Below are 27,514 nucleotides of genomic sequence, written 5' to 3'. Positions count from 1 at the left end.
GAAAAGTGATTTCTGTGTATAGCACAATATAGTCTTTAAGAATGCTTGCAGCCAATTTCTCTGAATTTAACTTTGATTTATCTGTATGCCAGTATGCATCAATGGTGGGTACATAATATAAAAAACAGATGACTGAATAAATTTAAAATCTGCTTAAATTAAAAATCTGTTTAATGAAAACAAAAATCTGCTTTCCTGGATGAGGAGGGGGTGAAGAGCCAAGAATAATCTGAAGGGACTGCATCCCCTTTTTACATATCCATTGGAAGAAGACAACTGCTACCTAGTTGCTTTATATGAAGAGAAAAATCGTGCTGCCTCTTACAGATAAAAACAGTCACGTAAGTTCACCATTGCTTCCAAGTAAACCAGATGGGCAGCAGAAATTTACAAAGAAACAAAATGACCGTGACCTTGTTAAACTTGCCACTCCTGTGTTTTTTAATCTTTTAAAATAGAAACTCAAAATTACTTCAAAATTACACTACACTTGGAAAACTGAAAAAAAGCACTTTGTGCCTACATCTTGAAACATTTGGTCAACATGATGGAGTCCATTCAGCAAGAGGCTTTTAAAGCTCTCATTTAACAAGACCTGAGTGGATGCCAGATTAGATCCCAAGAGATTTACTTAAGCAAACATGTTCAGCCTTACAACCTAGCAACAACAAAATGGTTTCCAAGATTTTAAAGAGAAAAACAAAAGAAAAGAGGATCTAATTAAGCCTAGTTCAATCAGAAACTTGCACAGAAATGGTGCACACATCCCAGACTTTTGGCATAGATCAGCAGCATTGCCAAGGAAAATCTTACACAATCAAAATGAAGTACAAGTCACATGCCCTTGATGCTAAGGTTTAAGTTAAAAAGAAAAACCAGTATCTTCCGCAAAATAAATGTGGGACAGGAGGAGCAGTGCAGAAAAGATTCTTAAACAGGAATACTGTCAAATCACTTTAACTCCTAGTTTGGTTTTAATTTGTATCTTCACTCTTTCATTTAGAAATATGTCTACATTATCACTTCTCAGCCTTCTGGCTATAACCAAGAATGAAAACATAAATGTGACTCTCTTTCAACATATTCCAGACTCAATGATTCAGCCAAGACAGTGGTATGTTTGGGGTATGTAAGAGAAGATTCTGGAGAGATGTGGTATGGATACAATAACAACAGCAGCAGCAGTAATAGTAGTTGCAGCAGCAGTGGTACTTTCCATGTGCCAGGTTCTTTTGGACTAAGAGAAAGATACTCTTATTATCTCCATTTTACATAAGAATAAGAAATGTAAGCAGAGAAAGGTTAAGTAATCTGAAATCGTACAGCTAGCAAAGGGTGGAGCTGAGATTTGAGCCCAGACAGTTTGGTTCTAGGGTTTATGTTTTTAAATCACTGCATTCACAATTTATTGATTCAAAATTTTTACAATATGAATATCTGGTTATTATTATCAGTTACGTTTTTGTAAAAGACACTAAAAGCTGAAACGATGCATCTGTTTCCAACAGAAACACAAATATAATAAAGGGATAAGCTACGACAAACCCACAACCAACATCATACTGATGGGCAAAAGCTAGAAGCATTCCCCTTGAAAACCAGAACCAGACAAGGATGCCCTCTCTCACCACTCCTATTCAACACAGTACTTAAGTCCTTGCCAGAGCAATCAGGAAAGAAATAAAAAGCACTCAAATACGAAGAGAGGAAGTCAACCAATCCCTGTTTGCAGACATGACCCTATACCCAGAAAACCCCATAGTCTCAGCCCAAATGCTCCTTAAGCTGATAAACAACTTCAGCAAAATCTCAGGACACAAAATCAATGTGCAAAAATAACTAACATTCCTATATACCAACAACAATCAAGCTGAGAGCCAAATCAAGAACACAATACCATTCACAATAGCCACAAAAAGAATAAAATTCCTAGGAATACAGCTAACCAGAGAGGTGAAAGATCTCTATAATAAGAATTACAAAACACTGCTCAAAGAAATCAGAGATGACACAAACAAATGGAAAAACATTGCATGCTCATGGATAGGAATAATCAATATTGTTAAAATGGCCATATTGCCCAAAGCTATTTACAGATTCAATGCTATTTCTATCAAACTACGAATTACATTCTTCACAGAAATAGAAAATAACTATTTTAAAATTTATATGGAAACAAAAAAGGAGCTCACATAGCCAAGGCAATCCTAAGCAAAAAAAAACAAAGCTGGAAGCATCCTATTACTTGACTTTAAACTCAAACTTTTGTGCAGGACTACAGTAACAAAAACAGCATGGTACTGGTATAAAACAGACACACAGACCAATGGAACAGAATAGAATCCAGAAACAATGCTGCACACCTACACCCATCTCCCATCTGATCTCTGGCAAAGTCAACAAAAACAAGCAATAAGGAAAGGACTCCCTATTCAATAAATGGTGCTGGAAAAACTGGCTAGCCAAATGCAGAAAATTGAAAATTGGACCCCTTCTTATACCATATTTAAAATTCAACTCAAGATAGATTAACAACCTAAATGTAAAACCTAAAGCTATAAAAACCCTGGAAGATAACCTAGGAAATATAATTTCTAGACAATGTACCTGGCAAAGATTTCAAGACAAAGATACCAAAGCAATTGCGATAAAGAAATTGACAAATGGGACCTAATTAAACTAAAGAGCTTCTCTGCACAGCAAAAGAAACTATCAACAAAAAGTAAACCAACAAGCTACAGAATGGGAGAAAATGTTTGCAAACTATGCATCCCACAAAGGTCTACTATCCAGAATCTATAAGGAACTTAAATCAACAAGCAAAAACCAAACAAACACATTAAAGAGTAGGCAAAGGCCATGAATAGACACTTTTCAAAAAAAAGACATACACAGTCAACAAGCATATTGAAAAAATGCTGAACATCACTAATCATTAGTGAAATGCAAATCAAAACCACAATAAGATATGATCTCACACCAGTCAGAATGGCTGCTACTAAAAAGTCAAAAAATAACAGATGCTGGCAAGACTGCATAGAAAAGGTAACATTTATACACTGCTGGTGGGAATGTAAATTAGTTGAGTTATTGTGGAAGCAGTGTGGCTATTTCTCAAAGAACTCAAAGCAGAATTGTCATTTAACCCAGCAATCCCATTATTGGGTACATACCCAAAGGAATAAATAGTTCACCATAAGGACACATGCACCTGTATGTTCATCACAGCACTATTCACTATAGCAAAGACATAGAATCAACCTAAATTCCCATCAACGGTAGTCTGAAAAAAGAAAATGTGGTACATATACACCATGAAACACTATGCAGCCATAAAAAAGAATGAGATCATATCCTCTGCAGCAACATCGACAGGGCTAGAGACCATTTTTCTAAGCAAACTAATCCAGGGAGAGAAAATCAAATATCTCATGTTCTCATTTGTAAGTGGGAGCTAAACACTGAGTACACATGGACACAAAGAAAGGAACAATAGACACTGGGAACTATCTGAGGGTGGAGGGAGGGAAGAGGGTGGAGATCAAAAACTACCCGCCAGGTACTATGCTTATTAAATGGATGGCAAAATAATCTGTACAACAAACTCCCGTGACATGCAATTTACCTTGCATATCTACCCCTGAACCTAAAAGTTAAAAAACATCATCAACTGCAAGCTTCCTGTGGGCCTTGGAGGCTGCCCTACAAACACACTCATTTTCTGAGTCCATCACTCTGCCCAACTTATTTTAATAAACTCTTATATAATAATAAAACTTCCCTGATTTTTTTAAATTAAAAAAAAGGATAAGGAAATAGAAATGTCCATATATTTTATGAAAATGGTCTCAAATAACAAGTTCAACCAATTATAAATGCCCTTTCAGAGTAGGTTAACACTTAAAGGCATAAGCAAGCTATTAAACAGTCATTTAAAACATATTAAACATGTCAAAGTTTTTATTTTCCTAACAATCCATGTACAGTCATGCAAAGAAGAGAGGTTCTGAGAAATGCATTGTGAAAAAAGAAAGAAAAATAACTTGGAGCAGTCTGAGCTATGTGAGACTTGCAAAATTTATCAGGCCCAGAGAGACATGAGCAGGGGACTTTGGTCACCACCACCCTCCATGCCCAATGGCAATTGTTTAAAGGCATTTTTATTCCTGACTAGTTACCTCATTTATTATTGTCATGTTCCTGGAATTTGGAATACAAAGAACAATGTACAGCCAACTCTTAAGGGTCATTTCATTTCTGATACGGAATTACAGAAGACTGCATATAATCTTTACTCACCAAAGAAAGATATTATCTTTGTAGTCATGGAAGTCATGAAGACAAGGTCTCCAAGATTCCTGCATAGAAATTTTAGGGTTCTAGGACACAGATTCAGTTACTGGGTTTTCTTTTTCTTCTTCCTTGCAATATGTCACTGGGTGTGAAGAAGGAAAGAAGGTAGGTTTTGGGTCAGTGCTCCTCCCAGATTAGTGAAGAGCGAAGGCTTGCCTTAGCTCCTTGTGTACAGCTGCCACCCTCTGCCAACACACAATGGGGAAATTTCTGTGTGTGGTTCACTCGAGGCAGGAAACCTGGAAGACAGAATCTTCTTGCCTCTCTTCCCCACATTTCTTATTCTCTTAAGCATCCTGACTCTAAGAGGTCCTCTGAGTACTGCTTTTAACAGCAGTGGAAGGTAGGACAATGTGAAATTTAGATGAATGAAGTGAGAAGGGTAAAGGGTGAAAAGCTTTGGTCCTGAGGGCAACAGAAAATGAAAGCATTTGTTGATAAATGATTTACATTGGCAGCTTAGAGAATGTTTTGAACAGTGGCAATGTCATCAGAACAAGTGTAATTTACTAAGATCACGACTTTAAAAGGTAATATAATTAACTTGGATGAATATGTTCTGATACATTAAATATCAACATTATTATTTCATAGCTATGTTTAGTTTTTAAAAATGTTAGATTTTAAAAATGAATTTCGGGCCGGGCGCGGTGGCTCAAGCCTGGAATCCCAGCACTTTGGGAGGCTGAGGCGGGTGGATCACGAGGTCAAGAGATCGAGACCAGCCTGGTCAACATGGTGAAACCCCGTCTCTACTAAAAATACAAAAAATTATCTGGGCATGGTGGCACGTGCGTGTAATCCCAGCTACTCAGGAGGAGAATTGCCTGAACCCAGGAGGCGGAGGTTGCGGTGAGCCAGGATCGCGCCATTGCACTCCAGCCTGGGTAACAAGAGCGAAACTCTGTCACAAAAAAAAAAAAGAATTTCATTCTACTACTATAAGGTTAAGACATGACTTGGGATGAGATAGAAAAGTATGTGTGAAACCTTGAAACTTTTTGCCACAATAGTACCCTGAAGAGTTTAAAGGTTACAAAATTCAGGGTATATTTGAGTTAACTCATATATTTTTAAGGACAGGTGCCCATTTCCTCTGCCTATGTTACTACATCAAGTCAATTTGATGAAGTGAGAGCTGAAGAAAACAAGTTTCTATTAAAATTGTAATCTGACTATAATTGAGTGCTAAGTCAATTTTTGAGGAGGAAAAAAATACCTATGGAGTTAGAAGTAAGTAATAATTATCTATTACGTGAGTTGTTTAGTGGCCCACCTCCCCAACCCCCAAAGATGTCCTATAAAACTGTTAGGAGAAAACACAGAGGTAAATCTTCATGATTTTGGATCTGGCAAGCATGAGCAACAGAATTACAAACTACAAATTACAAATTACAACAGAATTACATTGGACTTTATAAAAATTTAAAAAACTTGTGCTCCAAACACCATCAAGAGAGTGAAAAACAATTCACAGAATGAGATAAAATATTTGCAAATCATATATCTGATAAGGAATTTGTATTTAGAACATATGAAGTCTCACAATGCAAACATAAGACAAGTAACTCAATTAAATGGACAAAAGATCTGAATAGACATTTCTCCCACCAGGAAGACAGATGAACCGCCAGTAAACACATGAAAAGATGCTCAATATCATTAGGCGTCATAGAAATGTAATCAGAATGGCCAGGCAGGGTGGCTTATGCTATAATTCCAACACTTTGAGAGGCTGAGGCAGGTGGATCACTTGAGGTCAGGAGTTCAAGACCAGCCTAGCCAACATGGTAAAAACCCCCATCTCTACTAAAAATACAAAAAAAAAAATTAGCCGAGCATGGTGGTGCATGCCTGTAATTCCAGCTACTCAGGGGGCTGAGGTGGGAGAATCACTTGAACCTGGGAGACAGAGGTTGCAGTGAGCCAAGACTGCCACCACTCCCTAAAGGCAAGGACTGTGACTATCTTGTTCTGAGCTATATTCCCAGTACCTGGCACATACAAAGTTCTCAAGAAACATCTGTTTAATTAGTGAACTTAATAAAGGTCCTATCCCCTGTTTTGCTAAGGTAACCTACGGTAGACTTAACCCATAGTGATTTAAGTAATAAAAAGTAACTTTTCTTCACAAAGAAGAAGAGAATATCTGAATCTACCATCTGAATGGAGAGCATGAGAAGACGAACAGCTGTGTACAGCAGAGGTAAAACTAAGGCAGATAGAAACTAATTTATAGCTAACATTAACATACAGTGTTTAGTATGTGCCAAATAGTGTTTTAAGTTCTACACATAATTAACTCATTTAATCCCTTTAACAACTCTATGAAAACAGTATGATTATTCTTCACATATGTGGAAACAAGGGTATAGAGACACTGAAAAACTTGCCCAAGGTTGCACATATACTAAGTGGTAAAGAAAGATTCAAATCCTACACATTTTGTAGATTCCCAATGCTTGCTCATGAGTTTTCCACAGCTGCTGCAACAAGTTACCACAAACACAGTTGCTTAAAACAACAGAAACTGACTCTGTCACAGCTCTGGAGGCCAAAAGTCTGAAATCAAGCTGTCAACAGAGACAAGCTCCCCACAAAGGCTCTAAGGGAGGATCCATCTTTGCCTTTTACAGCTGCTGATGGCTCTGATAGTCCTTGGCTGGCAGCAGCAAAACTAATGTCCGCCTCCATCTTCACATGGCCTTCCCGTGTCTCTGTGTCTTCTTTTCTGTCTCTTGTAAGGACACTTGTCATTAGCTTTAGGGTCCGGCCTAAATCCAGGATGATCTCATCTTAAGTTACTTAGATCTTCAAAGACCCCGCTTCCAAAAAGGTCCACATCCACAGGTATTAGGAGTAAGAACTTGAATATATCTTCTTAAATACCTTTATTGACATATAATTCGCATATAATTCACCCATTTAAAGTGTACCAAAGCAAGGCCCTGTTAGCATATTCATAGATATATGCAACCATGACAATCAATTTTAGAACCTTTTCAAAAAAAAACCTTATATCCATTAGCTATCATTCCTCTATGCCCAACTCTCTCTTCCCCAGTGCTAAGCAATGACTAATCTACTTTGTGTCTCTATATAGACTTCCCTATTATAGACTTTCAATGTCTATAGTATGTGGTCTTTTGTGACTGGCTTCCTTCACGCAACATGCTTTCAAGGTTCATCAATGTTGTATTAGTATTAATATTAGTATTTCATTTATTTTTATTACTAAAAATAAAATATTAGGATTTCATTTATTTTTATTAGTAGTAATATCAGTATTTCATTTCTTTTTATTACTGAATAATCATCCATTGTATAGATATAACACATTTTGTTTAGCCATTCCATTCCGAGATTTTTGGGTTGTTTCCACTTTTTCACTATTATGAATAAAATTGCTATATACAAGTTTCTGTGGGGATACAAATTTTTTGTTTCTCTTGAGCATATACCTAGGTGTGAAATTGCTGGGTCAAGGCATAATTCTAATATTTAACTGTCTGAGAAACTCCCAAACTCTTCCAAAGTGGCTGTACCATTTTACATTTCCACTAGCAGTGTATGAGGGCTCCAATTTTTCTACAACCTCACATTTTGTTGGTGACTTTTTAATCTAGATTCTAGTGGGGTGTGTCTCATGGTTTTTATTACATTTCTTTTTTTTTTTATACAGAGTCTCACTCTGTCACTCAGGCTAGAGTGCAGTGGTGGCAATCTCAGCTTACTGCAACCTCTACCTCCCGGGTTCAAGTGATTCTCCCACCTTAGCCGCCTGAGTAGCTGGAATTACAGGTGCACGCCACCTCACTCGGCTAATATTTTAAACATTTTTAGTAGAGACGGGGTTTCACCATGTTGGCCAGGCTGGCCTTGAACTCCTGACCTCAAGTGATCCACCTGCCTCAGAAAATCACTTGAGTCTGGGAGGTTGAGGCTGCAGTGAGCCATGATCGCGCTATTGCATTCCAACCTGGGTGACAGAGAGAGACCCTGTCTCAAACAAACAAAATCACTTGTAACATCTGCCAATAGTATATATTTAAGACAACTTGAATTTATGCTTCTAGGTGGCCATTTTCCACCTTTTGGGCTCAAATAAACTCTACACCTAATCAGAGTTTCCGAACTGTTATTTAAGGTTGACAGGCGATTTCATGTTGTACAAACATCAGAGAGAGCACGTACAGACCTTCAAGGTATAGCCTATTGCTTCTAGGCTATAAACCTGTATGGCAATGTTACTGTACTGAATACTGTATGCAACTGTTACTTAACATATCTATACATACAAAAAGTACAGTAAAAATACTCTGTTATCCTATGGGACCACCTTTATGTATACAGTCCATGACCAAAATGTCCTGATGAAGTGCATGACTATAGTTCTACTACCAGTTAAAGCTTGAAGAAAAGCCTCCAGGGTCATAATATTCTAAAACACTTCTTTGCCTGGAACTGCAGGTGGCCATCTTGCACCTTGAAGAGAGAGAGGAACCTGATGGAGAAAAGCAGACCCAAGAGGCAAAAAGAAAAGAATCTAGCAATATCTGTATCACTAAATTCAGCTCTGCCAGAGGCCAGACCACTCCCCAACTCGTCAAATACATGAAACAATAAATTCTCAGTTTTTACTTTCAAAAAAAGAAAAGCACTTCTTCAAAACAACATCTGATTTTCCTCCCTGCAAATCTCTCACTGAGTTCAGTTGACTTTAGAAATCAACTAGCCAGCATTTCTGCAATCTTGGCAGGGGTTGGGGGATGGGCTTCTTTGCAGTATTTGTTGGTCTTGCCACCTAAGACATACCCAACACCTTGTCACATCAAACTCAACTTGTTTTATTCTCCAACAGCATTAGGTAAACTACCACACATATGGTAGCCACTCAAGCTATATCTTGACCTAGGATAAAAGTCTTTACCAAAGACTGAAGCTCTACTTTTTGAGGAAATTGCTCCTTTGTCCTCATTCTTAATCTGCATAAATCCTACCTACTTTTTGCTGTCTGCCTAAAGGTCTTGTCTTTAGAAAGAATTCCCCTACCCACCCTCTCACCTAATGTAACATATATTTTATTAAAAACTACTGTGACCTTTTACTTTTTCTTTAGACTTATCACAGTTTGGAATCACATATTTGCATGATTTGATAATTCATAGGTATAAAACCACACAAGAGAAGAAGCAAGCGAGACAAATGATCAGTGGCTTGACTGATCAAGGCACTTTATTTTCCAACAATCTAGTTTATAGATAAGTTAACAGGTAGCTACATTTCAGAATCATCAACAGAGATGACACACACACACACACACACACACACACTCTCTCTCTCTTTCTCTCTCTCTCTCTCTCTCTCTCTCAAAAATGTCTTTCACGTTAATTTCACTCATTAGTGACTATATATCAAGTAATTTAAAAAACCAAAACTCCAAAGTCAAAGACAGACACTGGCTCTTACTATTTATTCACTGTACAGTAGTAACCTCTCCTCTGAGAGGTATACATTCCAAGACTCCCAGCGGATGCCTGAAACCACAGACAGTACCAAATCCTTTTTTTAGACAAGGTCTCACTCCGTCACCCAGGCTGGAGTGTACAGCTCACTGCAGCCCCAACCTCCTGGGCACAAGCAATCCTCCCACCTCAGCTTCCTAAGTAGCTGGGACTACAGGCACACACAACCATACCCAGCTAATTTTTTTTTTCCGAGACAGAGTCTCCCTCTGTTGTCCAGCCTGCTGTACTGGGAGTATAGCATCAGTATTCAGAAATGAAATAGGCATCGGCAGCCACAACATTACCCTGAAAATTCCAAAGTCATACTTCCATTCTCACGAAATACTGCTGCAATTTCCATATGACATAAAAACCACAGAAAGGAAAAAAGATTCAGACATCTAGTTCTGAAAACAGCCTTTCTGTAAGTTAACTAAACCTATTTTGTATCTAGGTATAGCATTTCTCAGAATTTACTTTCAAGTCTATTTTCTAGAAGTTGACTGTGAAATTTTTTCTCAGGAATTTTTCAGTATTCTCCGTTCTGGGATCACATTCTATCCTGTTACCACTCTACAACTTGACCAGCAAGAATTTCCCTCATATCTCAAAAAAAAACTCCATATTCAGATACTGATACATGGCTCCTGTAATTTGAGTTACAGATAAAGTTGAACAAATCCAAACAACTCAAGACTTAACCAGAAGACGCTATCATCCAGCATGATAAACTCTAGTACCAAAATTCTTTAAACGTGAATGATAGCCTAAAAACAAAACACTAGAGATCCACTATAAGTCAACTCTTCATTATAGGACATAGTGTTTTTGGTTGTCTCCTGGTTTATGGCCACTGCCATATGATGTTTACAAAGTATGTTCACATACATTCTGTTACTTGAGCTTCACAATCTAATGGAATAGGTTGTCATCATTCACATTTTAAGGATGAGGAAATCAGCAAAGGTGATGTAACTTGCTCCCAGCAAGACAGCATGTGAACCATCTGAGCTGGAACTCAAACTAGCCTTTATATCTCTAAGCCTACTCTTGTTTTAAAGACAATTATTCTTTTAATAACATAGGAGGTTATTTCCACCAAACTAACTACTTTAACAGCACAATCAGTAAAGTTACTATCTCAGAAACTGATTTAGAGCTAAAGCAAGGCCCTCTGACTAAACTTGTAAAATGTTCCAAGTTATCTGCCAAAGAATAGATATCCCTGAATGTCTGATGAGAACTCTTCTGGATGTCAGATGAATGTTTACACACACACACACACACACACACACACACACACAACAATGAATTAGGTTTACAACTCCATTGGGTATACTTCTTTCTAAGAAGCTGTCACTTATTTGAATGTATATTCATTTTCAATTCTCAAAATCTAAAACAAATCTAAAGGAAAGGTCTTACCTGTTCACCTGCATCTTGAAACTCTTTGCAGGCATCAGGAAACACATCATAAATAATAAGTGGATAGCCATGTTTCATGAGATTTTTTGCCATTGGATTCCCCATGTTGCCCAGTCCAATGAATCCAACTGGAGTCTTAGAAGCCACTGACCTAGAACACACTGATTTCAATACATTATTTTCAACAGAGGCAAATAACATTTTTTAATGCAAACATTCATTTAATATTAGTAAGTCAACTGTTACTCAGATTTTTTTTAATAAAAGAAACTTTTAGGAACCAGGCACAGTGGTGCACACCTATAATCCCAGCTACTTGGGAGGCTGAAGCAGGAGGACTGCTCAAGCCCAGGAATTTAAGAATAGCCTGGGCAACACACTGAGATCTTATCTCAAAAATAAATAAAATGATAATACATCTAATTTTTTTAAAACCCCACTAACTTTTAAAAGGCTAATTTTAAACTAATGGACCTAACCACATTTAAAGGTATCAACATTGTGCAGGCAGACTAACTTCTAATTATTTAGTTTTCTGTGGCATATTCACAAAATTTTAAGATTTTCCTTGCTTTGTACCTGTATAACATTCATTTACCATTTCTAACAATAAATTCAATAATGTTATTTTTAAAACACCTAATATGTAATTCACCTACGATGTTAAGTATTCTATATTATCTCCCTTAATAATGTATATAAGACAGAAAGTATTCAATAAGACCTATGTCATGGACCAGCTCTAAGAATGGAAAAGCTTTTTATCTTCCCAATCCCACAGTTATAGAAACCACCAACTCCAAAGGTACCAAAAAAAAAAAATCTCAAAAGATGTTAAACCCAGGAGAATGGAAATCACCAGTTTATAAAGGTGGCCTGGGGGAGAAAGGGGAGATACTTCCACAGACTTTAAAGGGCAAGTGTAACAGTATCAGGACCTTGGTCTAACAACTCTGAACTTTCAGAAAAAAGAGACTTCCTTACTTTATTATGTATTTATTTATTTATTTTAAGATGGAGTCTCGCACTGTCACCCAGGCTAAAGGCCAGTGATGCAATCTTGGCTCACTGCAGCCTCTGCCTATTGTGTTCCAGCAATTCTCGTGCCTTAGCCTCCGGAGTAGATGAGATCACAGACATGCGCCACCACCCCCAGCTAATTTTTGTACTTTTAGTAGAGACGGGGTTTCACCATGTTGACCAGGCTGTCATTTAAAAAAAAAAAAAAAAAAAAGCCTTAAAAACTATACAGGTTTTATTTATTTTCTTTTTTATATAAGACTTTTTAAAATTACACTGTGGGCATACGAATCAAAGTAACGCATTACAGAGTAGGGAGGCTTTACATTACCATGGAAATAACATGAGATGCAATTTTTCACTTTCTAGATTGAGAACTCTACTCAACAAATATTCACTACATGAAATACTATGACAGAGCTCAGAGATAGACACAAGCAATGTATGGTCACTGTCCTTTAAAAGCTCAGAGTCTAGCGAGGGAAAAGAGAAATAACTCTCCTTGACCTTTCATTTCCCAGCATTATTTTTTTTCTTTCAAGAACTCCAGTTTTAAAATTGTGTAGTGCCACAACTAATCACAGTCACCCTTTTAAGTTTCATGTCCTCTCAACTGAACTTAATCTGCTGTTCTCTGAACTTAATCTGAATGGAATGAGATTTGTTAAAAGCAAATTATTCGAAGCCCTAATACTTAAGAACTAGAGGTCTTCTTGGGTTAGAAACATATTTAATTCCTTTAACTTGATGACTGACTCTACCACTTCCATTAAATGTGGGTATCATTTCTGTGCAACATCATTTTACATGTGCTAAGTTTAATACACTGGTATAATAGAAATTACTTGTCTTTCTGGCCCACAAGGGGTTCAGTGACAGAAAAATGACACCTTATTGAAATTTTATTTTGGTATTAAGCAGAATAAGTATACTTCATCAGAGAACTCTAATTAATGCTCAAAAACAAACTAGCAATTATAACCAGAAAGAAAATGTAGCATTACTGTGCCTGACTACTCTGTTAAGGTTGAAAAGATATAATTTGACAATCTAAAAACATTAGGAACTAGGAAGATTATAATTTAAAGACAGTTAATTTAACAGGCAATTCACTCTAGGTCAAACACTTCATAAACAGGGTAAGGCAGAACCACAATTCATTCACAAATCCAATATTAAGCAACATGTACCAAATGAAATGCCATGGAAGGTAAGAGATACAGTCCTTGCCTTCAACAAGCTTAAAACCCATGAGGAAATAACCATGTACATAAACACTAACATAAGACAGTTAAGGATAAAGTATTACAAAACCACGCTGATGAAAAATGAGAATTCATGGTGTGGGAACCTGAGGAAGGTGGCATCTGACATGGATATTACACAATGGGTAGGATTTCAAATGAATAGGAGGGTAAGGAGGAGGGGAACTCCATATAAAAAAAGGAAAATGAATATATACAAGGAACTAGGAGAGCCATGAAGAAATGAACGACAGTAATAGTTAATCCTTACTGCAATTTTACTACATGCCAGATACTGTACTAAGCACTTTATAAACAGTACTATTACTATATGCTATATATGATGCCCATCTTACAGCTGAGAACCCTGATGCTTAGTGAGCTGAAGTAAAATAACCAATACTGTACTAAGTTGTAATGCCAAGATTCAAACCTAGACATTCTAATTCTAGAGTCTCCACTTGTAAACACTGTATGATACTGCTCCCTATTCTTCCTAAAGGAGGCACAAAGAAACAAAACAGCAAGAGATTAAGATCAAAAAAAAAAAAGAAAGAAAGAAAAAAACAATGCAACCACAATGTGGAAGGATGGAAGGATGCTAAACAACTTGTATTTTGTAGGCAAGAGGTAGTTATTGAAGGACTGGCCAAGAGAAATGACAGAAGAGACTTAAACTTTAGGAATAGAAACGAGGATGCAGTGTACAATGAGTGAACTTGAAGAAGAGCCTGGAGGCAAAAGACCAATATAAAAGTGACAGTAATCTTCTACATGCCTTAGTTTAAGCTGCTATAACAAATATACCATAATGGCTTAAATAACAAACACTCGAACACTTAATTCTCATAGTTCTGGGGGCCAAGAAGTCCAAGACGAAGGTGGCAGCCTCCTGAAGGGCATTTCCTCACTGTATCCTCATATGGCAGAGAGCAGAAAGATAAGCAGCTCTCAAGTCTCTCTGTATAATGGCACTAATCCAATTCACAGGGCTCTACTGACATGATCTAATTGCTTCCCAAAGGACCTACCTCCTAATATCATTATATTGAGGATTAGGAATTTAGGATAGGCACAGTGGCTCACACCTGTAATCCCAGGACTCTGGGAGGTCAGAAGTTTGAGACCAGCCTGGCCAACACGGTAAAACCCAGTCTTTACTAAAAATGCAAAACTTAGCCAGGCAGGTTAAAAGGCACTTGAAAACCCAGCTACTCAGGAGGGTGAGGCAGGAGGATCATTTGAACTTGGGAGGTGAAAGCTACAGTGAGCCAAGATCGTACCACTGCACTCCAGCCTGGGTGACAGAACAAGACTCCAACTCAAAAAATTAAAAAAAAAAAAAATTCAACATATAAACTTTGTGAATATGTAAAATTTCAGTCCATAACAAAGAGTTAACAAAGTATGGTAGCCACAGGAAAAGACAGGTATAAAAAAATATTTCAAAGACAGAAGTAAAAGAATATAACAATGGATTAATTATGGGCTAAAATAAAGGTGAGGTCCAAAACGATAACAAGAGAATAGTGTTATCAATACCTAAGTGAAGAAATCAAAGAGAGCTAGCTCAGTTTTAAACAGTGTAACTATGAGCTGTTGATGAGCTAAAAGATGTCCAACAGACTATTTGAAATATCATGACCAAGGTTTCAGGGATAGGGTAAGAAAAAAGAGACATATGTGGTAGCCATCTGTCTCAAAGTAAGAAGTGAAATTTGTAAAAGTTAATAAAATCGCCAGATGAGTATAAAGAGGCTGAAGCCCAGAAGTTGAACCTCTCAGAAGCCCAAGGGAATGTGTATACTCAGAAGCCAAAGAGTCAAAACCAACCCTAAGCTGACACAGATGTTAGAATTAGGAAACAACGACATTAAAAATTTTAACTGTAGTCCATATATTCCAAAGGTAGAATTATGGAAGATATTTTTAACAATCCAAATTAAATTTCTTCAGATGAAATCTATTAATAAAATGTGTGAGATGAAAATTATACCAGAAGATTAACAAAAGAATAGATACCACAAGGAAAAGATTAGTAACCTTGAAGATATAGCAAAAGAAACTATCCAAAACACAGAGAAAAAAATAATTTAAAAAATGAAGAGAGCATCAATAAGCTGTGTGACAATTTCAACCACCCAAACACATGTAACTAGAGTGCTCAAATGAGAGAAGTGGGGCAGAAAATACGTGAAGAACTAATGCCCAAAAATGTTTTGAATGTGATGACAACTACAAACCCCATGCATCCAAGGAACTGGATGAACAAGAAACGTGAAGAAAACTGTACCAAGACACATCACAATCAAATGCACAAAAGCAGCCAGAGGAAAAAGAACACACTACATAGAAAGGGAAAAAGGTAAGACAATAGCAGATTTCTCATCAGAAACAATGCAAATGAGAAGACAAGGTGTAACATTTTTTAAATACTGAAAAAAAAAACTGTCAAGCTAGAAATCTATACCTAGGAAAAATATACTAATATTTGTATATTCCAGATGTATAGAAAAATTTCAGGGATATGGTAATAGATATGTTCGCTATCTTTTTTTTCTTTTTCTGACAGGGTCTCACTCTGTTGCCCAGACTAAAGTGCAGTGGTGTTATCATAGCTCAATGCAGCCTCAACTTTCCAAGCTCAGATGATTCTTCCACTTCAGCCTCCCATGTAAGCTGGGACTACAGGTATACGCCACCACATCCAGCTAATTTTTGTATTTTTTTGTAGAGATGGGGTTTCACCATGTTGGCCAGAATGGTCACAGACTCCTGAGCTTAAGCAAACAGCTGGCCTCAGCCTCCTCAAGTTCTAGGAATGTAGGCGTGAGCCACCGCACCCAGCCACACTATCTTGACTGTGATGAGGGTATTCATTGGCTTAAATACATCAAAACTTACCAAATTGTACACTTTTCGTACAATTTATCATATGCCACTATACTGCTAATAAAGCTGTTTTAAAGTCAATATTGTGTTACAGAAACAAAAGATGGTTCTCAATTAAAAAATACTAAAGTGATAGATCAAATGTAAAGTGTGAAGTCTGAATGGATCCTGACTTAAAAAAAAAAAAAGCTAAGACATTCTTAAGAAAATAATAAAATTTTGAATATAAATTGTACGTTAGACGATACCATGGAATCATTGCTAACTGTCTTAGGTAGGATAATGGTAGTTTGGTTACATAGGACAATGCCCTCATTCTTAGATTCATGATGAAGCATTATGGTTAAAGGGTCATGTCAGCAATTTACTTTTATATGATTCAGTGGGATAGGTATATACATGGAAGGAAAAAAGTCAATGTGGGAGAACGATCCAAGATGGCCGATCGCTAACATCCCGGGATTGCAGCTCTCAGGGAAGGCGCAGAGAACTAGAGGACGCCATACTTTCAGACAAAGTCTGGTCGCTCACGGAGCAGAAGATCCCCCAGTGGTGGAAACACACGAGTTGCCAGCGCGACTCTCGTGGTCGGCGCAGCGGTTCTGCTGGCACCTCGGTGCGGCAGCGCTCGGTGCAGAGTAAACGGGACCGGTTCCCCTTCTGACCGAGGTTTGGGGACCCGGGAAGGCAGAGTTGCCTACTACGGAAACAAGAAGGAAGCCCGACAGGAGAATCCTGGGCAGAAAAGCACCATCAGTTTTAACGCTGCTGCTCTGGCCCTCGGAACTAACAACCTGGACGTCCACTCAAGAGACCTAATCTGAAAGTTGGTAATTTCAAAGACGACAGGAGGATAAATTTACAATGACGGGAAGAAACCAGCGTAAAAAAGCTGAGAATACTCAAAGTCAGAACGCCTCTCCCTCTAAAGATGATCACAGTTCCACATCAACAATGGAACAAGGCTTGATGGAGAACGAGCGCGTCCTGATGACAGAATCACTCTTCAAGGAATGGATAATAACAAACTTAGATGAGTTAAAAGACCATGTTGTAGCCCAACGTAAAGAAACTAGGAACTTTGAAAAAAGGTTTGATGAAATCCTATTGAGAATAGACAACTTAGAGAGGAGTATGAGTGAATTAATGGAACTGAAGAATACAATACAGGAACTCAGAGAAGTATGCACAGGTTTAAACACTCGAATTGTTCAAGCAGAAGAAGGGATATCAGAGGTCAAAGTCCAACTTAATGAAATAAAACGCGAAGACAAGGTTAGAGAAAAAAGGATAAAAAGGAATGAGCAAAGTCTCCAAGAAATGTGGGACTATGTGAAAAGACCAAATTTACATTTGATAGGTGTACCTGAATGCGACGGAGGGAATGAATCCAAGCTGGAAAATACCCTTCAGGATATTATTCAGGAAAATTTTCCTAAACTAGCAAAGCAGGTCAACATTCAACCCCAGGTAATACAGAGAACACCACAAAGATATTCCTCAAGAAGAGCAACCCCAAGGCACATAATCGTTAGATTCACCAGGGTTGAAACGAAGGAGAGGATACTAAAGGCAGCCAGAGAGAAAGGTCAGATAACCCACAAAGGCAAGCCTATCAGACTTACAGCAGATCTCTCGGCAGAAACTCTACAGGCCAGGAGAGTGGGGGCCAATATTCAACATCCTCAAAGAACAGAACCTTCAGCCCAGAATTTCATATCCAGCCAAACTAAGCTTCACAACTGAAGGAAAAATAAAATCTTTTATGAACAAGCAAGAACTCAGAGATTTTATTACCACCAGGCCTGCTTTACAAGAGCTTCTGAAAGAAGCATTACACACAGAAAGAAACAACCAGTATTAGCCTTTCTAAAAATACACCAAAAAGTACAGAGCACCAACATAAAGAAGAATTTACACCAACAAATGGATAAAACAGCCAGTCAACATCAAATGGCAGTAACCCTAAATTTAAATTGACTAAATTCCCAATCAAAAGACACAGCCAAAACCCAACGGCATGTTACATCCAGACCTGTTTCACATGCAAGGATACACAAAGACTCAAAACAAAGGGATGGAGAAAGATTTACCAACCAAATGGAGAGCAAAAATAAATAATAAATAAATAAAAAGCAGGAGTTGCAATTCTTGTATCGGATAAAATAGATTTTAAAGCAACAAAGATATAGCGGTAAAAGGATCAATGCAACAACAAGAGCTAACGATCCTAACACGCAGATAGGAGACTTAGATTCAATGAGACAGAAAATTAATAAGGATATCAAGGACTCGAACTCAGATCCAGAACAAGTAAACTTAATAAATATTTATAGAGCTCTCCACTTCAAATACACAAAATATACATTCTTGTTAATACCACATCACACCTACCCATTAGTTTAAATGAAACATTGGCCATTATTAATACCCAATTTTTTTCAAAATAAAGCAATATTTCCATATACTCTCCCTCTTACTCTTCCTCTTTCTTCCTCTCCTTTACTTATTTTTTTTTTTTTCTTTCCTTCTCTCAAAAAAAAAGAAATCAACTTGTAAACCTCTAGATCCAGGTTGGCAATGTCTCTTTCATTGCTTGGTTTCCTTTCTTCCCTTCCCTCCCTCCCTCCCTCCCTCCCCGCTTCCTCCCTTCCTTCCTTCCTTCATCCCTTCCTTCCTCCCTACCGTCCTTCTTCCCTTCCTTCCTGCCTTCCTCCCCCCCAAAAAAAAAAAAAAAAGTCAATGTGGCAAAATTAACAACTGCTGTTTCTAAGGAAAGTATATGGATGTCAGTTATATTATTCTGCTTCATATTTTTTATAATAAAACGGGGATAAAGTTTAGCATCTCTAAGATAGGAAAGAAATATCTCAAGCAGATAAAATACAAATAACTAAGAAAAATACTTCTAACACATGACAAAAATAGGGCTACTTTGCTTTATATGTAAGATAACTTTAAAATGTAAAAGAAAAATATGAATATGTGATTTTTTAAAGTAGGCAAAAATCACAACAGAAAATATGTAAATTACCCCCAAAGAAACCTCTAAAAATATACCCAACTTGTCATAATTAGAGAAATGCAAAAAAAAAAAAAAAAATGATGTGATACCATTTTTTACCTGTTCAATAAGTTTTATTTGTTTCTTTGATAAAAACTGTTCCTGGTAAGAAACAACTGATGAAAACATAGGCTCTCATATACTGTCAAATTGTATATTAGGTCAACCTTTTGGACGGTAATCTGGCAAAAAAAATTTACATTTGAACTTTTATTTAAAATTTAAATTTAAAACATGCATACTCTTTGACCGAGCAATTCCATTTCTAGGAATATATCCTACACATAAGGGGCCAGCCAACTTTTTCTTAAAGGGTCAGGCAGTAAATTATTTTCAGCTTTGTGAGCCATAAGGCTTCTGTAATAACTATTCCATTCATCTACTCTAGTTTAAAAGCAGCCACAGACAACACACAAACAAATGGATATAGCTATATTCCAATATAATTTTATTTACAAAAAAGGTGCCCAACTATGGGCCATAGCAATCCCTACCATGTATTAAATTCTGAACAACACAAAGATATAGTTTTTTTATAGTACTGTTTGTGACAGCCAAAAACTGCAAGTAACTATATTAACAAGGCATTTTGTTTATAACTAATTATATATACTAATAAGGCACTTAATTCATAACTAAATATACCTTGTAGGGCACTTGATAATTCATAGTAAATCAACACAATGCAATGTGCAAATTATATCTAAAATTATAGGAAAAAGTCTCCAGGATAAGTCATTAAGTAAAAAAAAAAAAAAACACACACAAAATGCTGAACATTATAGGATACAGTATAAGAGGAGAAAAAATGATACATAGGCAGTAATTTTTCTGATTTTCTGTACAGATACATAAACACTAGTTACATCTGAAGAGTTAGTCTACTGGGTCTGAATTGAAGAAAAAATTCTTTTTATTTTATAAGTGTTTCCATTTTTTACAATGAGCATGTAACTTTTGTAACTACTTTTATAATAAAATGAAATAAATAAAGTGAAATTTAATACATATTATGTGAATCAATAACCAGCTAGGTGAGTTTCATCAAATGGGGATAAAAGCCAGTTCAGACGCAATTACAAAGTAATGATGCTGATAAAGTAGATTGTGTAAAGGTGAACAGTGTTGCAGTAATCATTACATATTGCAGGTTGACTCTCCAATATTCTTTTCCCTAGATCCGAGGTCAAGTTCAAACTGCCTAAACTAATACACGGTAACGGCATCCTTCTGCCAAATGACTGGTTCAGGAGTTGCCAGCCCTAAGTTGAAGTTCTGAAAATGCTGTGGAAAATCTGAAAATGTAATGGGGAATGAACAAGAGATTAATGAAAGCATTGTATCTAATCAGCAAACTTCTGTGACTCTCAGTATCACTAAGCTAAGCGACAGCTGGGGAAAGGCACAAACAGACCACAACAATGGATTTATCCAGAAATACAGCAAGAGATTGAGAAAAATAGTATTAGCCATCAGCAAAATTCCTAATTATAAATAACTTTGAGATTGGGTACAGACAAACCTAGAGAGAGACCTAAAGAAATGAGGAAACAAGAAAGCATGTCTACATACTTAAAAGGGAGGGAGTCAAAGGACCAGGTGTAATGATAAGCACTAAGTACGATATGTTAGAACAAGAATCACCGAGGCACTTAAATCAACCAGAAAACTAGATCTGCTGGTGAAATCTTGGCAAGAGAACCATTCCTACTAATAAGATCCTAGAAAAGCTGGAGTGCTGATGATGTTTGTTACTGAAACTGAAGCAGTCAAGAACAACGAGGCCATGTTGGATGGGCCAACATCAAAGTGAAAGAAGATAAAGTTTTCAAAGAAGGGCTCAGCTCTCTTTATTTCATGTTTACCTGTGGCAAAGTTAAAGAAAGGAAAATATAATTAGATGACCGGATGTCAAAAGAGGTTATTTATTGATGGTGATAATGTTTAAAATTTTCTCTAAGTTGAGAAGGCCTGGGTTCCTACTCTTAGAGGTATACCATTCAAGTAACAAGTTAGTTCTCTAGACATTGTTTTATAAACAAAAGTACCTACTTCAGAAGGTTATTGTAAAGATTACTTGAGATAATGCATGTAAAGCATTAAACAGTGCCTGGCACATGATAGATAGTATTACTTTTACCAAAAGTGGTCAAGCAGTAGCACTACAGGTCAAGTCCTATGCCAACTGCCCTTTCTTGCCTCGTGGGTTAGAACTAAGAGCCAAAGAGATAGAAAGGTGGAGATGCCCTGTATCTGGAGAAAGAAAGCTTTTAAAGTGAAACACCAGTAAAGTGCTTGGCAAATATAAAAGAATTTGCACCCAAAGAGGCAGAAATCCATGAGTATAATGGAATAATTATTGCCTCAAAACTTTCAAACCTAAATAATGCATCTCTCTTAAATAACTTCTGACAGTAATGTGTGGAAAAAGTAGACTTAAAACATAAATAAAACCAAGCTGGGAGAAAATCAATCAACAAAACACAAAGGTGATATACTAGTTGACTGGTTAAGAAACTAGCATTAGTGTCCATTACTGAGGACCAACGGAAAAAGAACTAGCTAGAAACTTGGCAAAGTTTGTTCCTGAATTTATAGATGCAAAGTAACTGATTTTGACCTTTTTCCAATGTAATATGGGGAGTTATCCATGTTAACTTGATAACCTCAAGTGCTACCAAAAATCAAGTTTCACTAAGTGCCAAAATGCAAAAATTAGTAACAAGTTAATTATTTTACATTTCTGAAGCTTCTTTTCTATTCACAATAATGCATATTCATTGTAGAAAACTAGAACGTATGAAAAAGTATAGTTATGAGAAACATTAATCTCATTACGCAAAAATAAAAACAGTATTTTGCATGGACTTTTAGTCTTCTGACTGCATTTTTCATTATATCATAAGGTTCTATTTTCTGTACAATGTATGTCCATTTTATCACATAATACTACATCATAAGCACTCTACCTGCTTTATTATTAAGAGTTACTAAACTAAGGATGATGACCTTCTCTATTAAGTCCTTTATGGTTTCAGTCAGCTTATTTTAGTAATAAATACGCTCCTTAAATAATTTCACAAGTTTAAGGTCAAGTTTTAGTCCCAGGACCATGATCAGCTTTTCAGAACTTCATGTGCAGCCCTAGAAGCTAATCTAAAGGGGAAAACTGCCATTATATATTTGCTTTATCCAATGAGTTATGCTACTCTGAAAGTAAATTTCATATATACAAAAAGGACCAATAATATTATATTCCTGTTTCTATGCATGATGCTAATTTTTCCATCCTACCGTTAGTCAGGTGGTCACTTCAGGATGATCTGATGTGATTTATATTTCCATGTACAAGTTGGAGAGTCACAATGTGACATTTTGTAGAGGGCCTACATCCTGTATATTTTTTTCTCTGTACAAATAAATCTGAAACTAAACTTAATTACCTTGTAAAATAACATACAAATTTAATTTTATCAAACAGGTGATGAAATACTAATATATGTACAATTTAATATTTCTAATTCTTCTATATCCTTTTCAATGCTTTTTAGGCTTAGGCACAGTGGCTCATGCCTATAATCTCAGTATTTTGGAAGGCTGAGGCAGGAGGATCAGCTAATCCCAGGAGTTCGAGACCAGCCTGGGCAACATGGTGAGACCCCATCTCTACAAAAAGTAAAAATAAAAAAATTAAGGTGTAGTGGTGTGCACCTGTGGTCCCAGCTACCTGGGAGGCTGAGGCAGGAGGATTGCTTGAGCCCAAGAGGTTGAGGCTGCAATGAGCCATGACTGCACCACTGTACTTCAGCCTGGGCGAGAGAGAGAGAGAGAGAGAGACCCCATCATAAATAAACAAACAAATAAATAAATAAGATGTTGCAGGCTGGGCACAGTGACTAATGCCTGTAAAACCAACATTTTGGGAGGTCAAGGCAAGAGGATGGCTTCAGGCCATAGTTCTAGACCAGCATAGTAGGCAACTAGCCTTGTCTCAAAAACACATCTTTTTAATTAGCTAGGTATAGTGGTGCACTCTTGCGGTCCTAACTGCTTGGGAAGCTGAGGTGGAAGATCACTCAAGTGCAGGAGTTCAAGGTTGCAGTGAGCTAAGAAAGTACCACTGCACCCTTGCTTGGTCAACACAGGGAGACCTTCTCTAAAACATAAAAAATAAAAAAGATGTGCTACTAACGGGCAACTTTTAGGTTTCATTTTTTGTAAACAGTAAATAAATTATATAGATCCTTATATTATCTGTATGACATAAACATCTTAAATATACTACAAGTATCCTACAGAATTCAGAGTATCACATAATGTTACTATTTGAACATGGTTCTTTTTCTTAATGACATTTGACTCCAAACTTGCAGGTAGATTTTTTTTTCTACTCTTTAAGAGTCTAATGTCAAAAAAGTTAACACTTTTGCAGTAAACTAAAATAAACGGAAATATAAATATTTAAAATAATTCCAGAGAAAAACAATTGAAGAGATTTAGCCACTGCATAACGAAAGAACTATTTAAAATTTATCAGAAATCTATATTCTTACAATATTTTTGGGCCAAAGAGGCAAAAGTACAAGACCATATGCCAGAGTAGTCTAATCAGCACTGTGAGGTAGACTCTCCCAATTTAGAGAGGCAAGTATTACAGTCCTAGACCTCAGCCTCTTCCACCATGAATTGGTAAGAACTTTCATAACTCTAAAAGGTACATCAAGGGTTGATTAAAATACCATTAGAACACCTTGTAAAACCCTTAAACAGCAAATAAGTCTTCCTTGGCTAATGAGAAGTCAAAGAATTGATGTGAAAACTGGTGCTTCTGCGGAAAAGTGTCTAATTTTCTTGTTAAGGTTATCTTCACAGTGGGAGGCACTTTTGTAGCTCAATATATGAAGCTCAAATAGTGGTTACATTCAAGTTTGGCAGATTCTGTGAGTTTTTTTCTTGTTACTGTGGTTCTGTACCAGACATCTGTTCTCTTGCATCTCACGGAGCCTCTGTCCTTCTCCAATCAGAAAGGGAATTCAGAGTTTTCAATGAGGGGCAGGATGGAAAGCTGTGAAGAATTGTAAGAGAAAGTTCTTACAATTCCCGGCCAGGCACAGTGGCTCATGCCTATAATCCCAACACTTTGGAAGGATCACCTGAGCCCAGGAGTTCAAGACCAGCCTGGGCAACAATTGGGAAACCCCGTCCCTACTGAAAATACTAAAACTGGACGGGCGTGATGGCACATCACTGTAATCCCAGCTACTCAGGAGACTGAGGTGGGAGGATCACCTGAGCCCAGGAGGTTGAGCCTGCAGGGAGCAGTGTGACTGGGCCACTGCACTCCAACCTGGGCAACAGATTGAGACCCTGTCTCTAAATAAAAGGTGGAGTGGGGGTGGGGGCTCAAATCCTAACCCGCTATGTTTTTTTAAGCAAAGATTAGACAAAATTAATGCCAAGGTTTTTTTTGCTAATCCTCAGTAGAGTCTTCCTAAACGGTGGTGCATTGTTGCAACTCTCAAACTTTCATAGAAGACAACAGCAGCGTCCCCACAAATCAACCAATTTTTCAATTAAAAAGAAGTCCTTATATGACAGAAAATGTAGGAATTAGGAAGAAATGAGAACCACTTTCTAGATCTTGCTGGGGATACCCCGATTCACTTATCCAGGGGGCCTCATGTTACTCGTGCAGAACATGAAAGACTGTATTAGATCTCCGTGGATCTTCATCCTGGCTCTAAAAACTGCCTCTTCCTAAACTCATGGTTAGCCTCCACAATTTACAATGGCATGAGAGAAGGAAGGCAGGATCAATTCTGCCCATAATCTTGAGGACGCTGAAAGTGTATGGTTCATAATTTGACAGAAGCAACATTTTTTAGGTAGCACAGTTACAGTAGCAGGGGAAAGCCCGTTTTGCTGGTCAAGGGTGACTCAAACTTTGCTGAACGACTTACTGCCTGGCTTGTACAGACCGCCTGTGTAATAAGGCCATCCCTCCGGATTCAGGTGGTTAAACATCAAATCAGGCCCTGCTGCCCGAAGAGTGTGCCCACACAAGGTGCACCCTCAGGGCGCTGAAAGGCCAGGGGTGGCTGGGGGTGAGTGCGGGGTTGCCCCTGGATTTGGGCCCTCCAAACGTCCTCGAAGTCCTAACTCCAAAGCAGCACGCTGGGATCCCAAATAGTCCCTCCTTTACCCCAAGTTCTTCCCCACCTCTTCCTAAATCCCGATAAGGGCGCTGACCCGCTCATCTGGAGCCAGGGAGAAAGGGAGGGAAGGCAGAGGAGGGTACTCGCGGAGTGACTGACGACAGCAGAAGAGGACAGGCCTTTAGAACGAGCCAAAATTTTGGTTTTTAAGCCCCATCCCAACCGCAGCGTCTCCCATGAAAACACCTCTTCGGCCATCTGGACAGAAGAAGCGAGCGTCCGAAAGCAGGACAAGGGGGAGGAGGCGCGAGGTCCTTACCCGCTGCAAGGCTGCCGGCTGCCGGCCGCAGCCGCCAACTCCAGTACCGGAGACCGGAGGCGGCTCCAAAGAGCCGTAAGGAGGCTGCCATGCCGCCCCCGCCCCTCCTCCCCGCGGTGACCGCCGCCGCCTCCCGGAGGGCCCACAGACTGCAAGCGCGTGTAGCGGGACTGGCGGGCTCCGCCACGGAAAGCGGCGCTCGCGCACGCGCTCTCACCGCTCGGGGGCGGGCGCCCACGCGCAAGGAAGGGAGCGCGGCTCCTAGAGGAGCGACCTGACGCGGTAGGGACCGTCAATCCCCTTACGGACAGGAAAACAGACCAATCAGAATTCCAAGGTCCGCGGCTGCGCGAAGCACCAATAAGAGGCCTTTTTCAACAGCGACATCAGGCGCCCTGGCTCCTCCCCCAAGCTCGTGCCTCCTTTATAGCCTGCGGGCGGGAGTTTCCTTGTTTATCAAAGCGGAGGTCGTCTAGGAGCTGGTGGTCGTCACTGCCTCCTGCCTCCTCAGAAAACCTGTCCCCAGCATCGCCCTACGGAGGACTGTATTGCGTGTTTCCTCCTTACTCAAAAGGACAAAATTGACTCGCAGCTTCAGAAATACTCAGAAAGCAACCATGTGTAAAATAACTTTTTCAAATATACTTTGAAGTTCTGGGGTACTTGTGCAGATAGGATACATGTGCAGTACGTGCAGGTTTGTTACATACGTATACACGTGCCATGGTGGTTTCACTTGATATTTTTTAACCCAACAGTTTGTCAATAAATTAGAAAAATAGGAAAAGAAGTTGGTAACATTATCTTTGAAGGGAATAATTACTAGAAATTTGCACTTTCTATTCCAAGGCACATTTCTCTCATCTTTGAAAATTCTACAGCCTAAATCCATTTTGTAAGCAAAACTAAAGATACAAACCAGAAAGTAGCAGTATATGTATGTGCGTTAGAAAGACAGACCATTTATGTGTGCGTGTGGAAAGGAATCTTGCTCTGTCACCCAGGCTGGAGTGCAGTGGCACGATCTCGGTCATTACAATCTCCGCCTCCCCGGTTCAAGTGATTCTCCAGCCACAGCCTCCAGAGTAGATGGGAATACAGGCCTGTGGCATCATATCTGGCTAACTTTTGGGGCACTTTTAGTAGAGGCAGGGTGTCGCCATCTTGCCCAGGCTGGTCTCAAACTCCTGGACTCAAGTGATCCGCCCGCCTCAGTCTCCCAAAGTGCTGGGGATTACAGGCCTGAGCTACTGCGCCTTGCAGAAAGACAGACATTCATTTATTCTTCTTTCAGTGCTTGGTGTACATATACGAGTCTGTAAACCCCTTGAGGGTGATTGCAGTGCTTCTCATCTCCACTGACTCCACCAAAGGGTTGGAAGCCGTGACCACACCAAACCAAGACTATAGCCTTTGGAGAAGGGCAATACAGCAGGAAAGAGAGTGTGTGCGGAGTAGCTAGGGAAATGGGAACCCCAATCTAAGTAGCGCATTCAACAAATTTGACTTTGACTTTCTTTTTTTTTTTTTTTCCC

The 27,514-nt window shown here is 38.4% G+C and overlaps 1 protein-coding gene across 2 annotated transcripts in view; it reads right to left on the bottom strand.

Annotated features, from left to right (window-relative positions):
* HIBADH (3-hydroxyisobutyrate dehydrogenase) overlaps positions 1-26,173 on the bottom strand; it is a 137,187-nt gene extending 111,014 nt beyond the window's left edge. The window contains exons 1-3 of one of the 2 annotated variants that reach the window (XM_035253556.3): positions 25,980-26,173; positions 23,217-23,314; positions 11,286-11,446 (exon numbers count right to left, since the gene is read on the bottom strand). In XM_035253556.3, coding sequence (XP_035109447.3) covers positions 11,286-11,446; positions 23,217-23,292 — 237 coding nt within the window. In that variant the 5' untranslated portion in view covers positions 23,293-23,314; positions 25,980-26,173. The remainder of the gene's footprint in view (positions 1-11,285; positions 11,447-23,216; positions 23,315-25,979) is intronic. The other variant, XM_035253555.3, reaches the window with a different exon arrangement.
* Between the last annotated feature and the right edge of the window lie 1,341 nt (positions 26,174-27,514).

The sequence above is a fragment of the Callithrix jacchus genome, chromosome 11 (assembly GCF_049354715.1).
Source record: "Callithrix jacchus isolate 240 chromosome 11, calJac240_pri, whole genome shotgun sequence".
NCBI lineage: Eukaryota > Metazoa > Chordata > Mammalia > Primates > Cebidae > Callithrix > Callithrix jacchus.
Note: the sequence above shows the minus strand (reverse complement) of the source record. Positions and strands in the feature narration are given on the sequence as shown.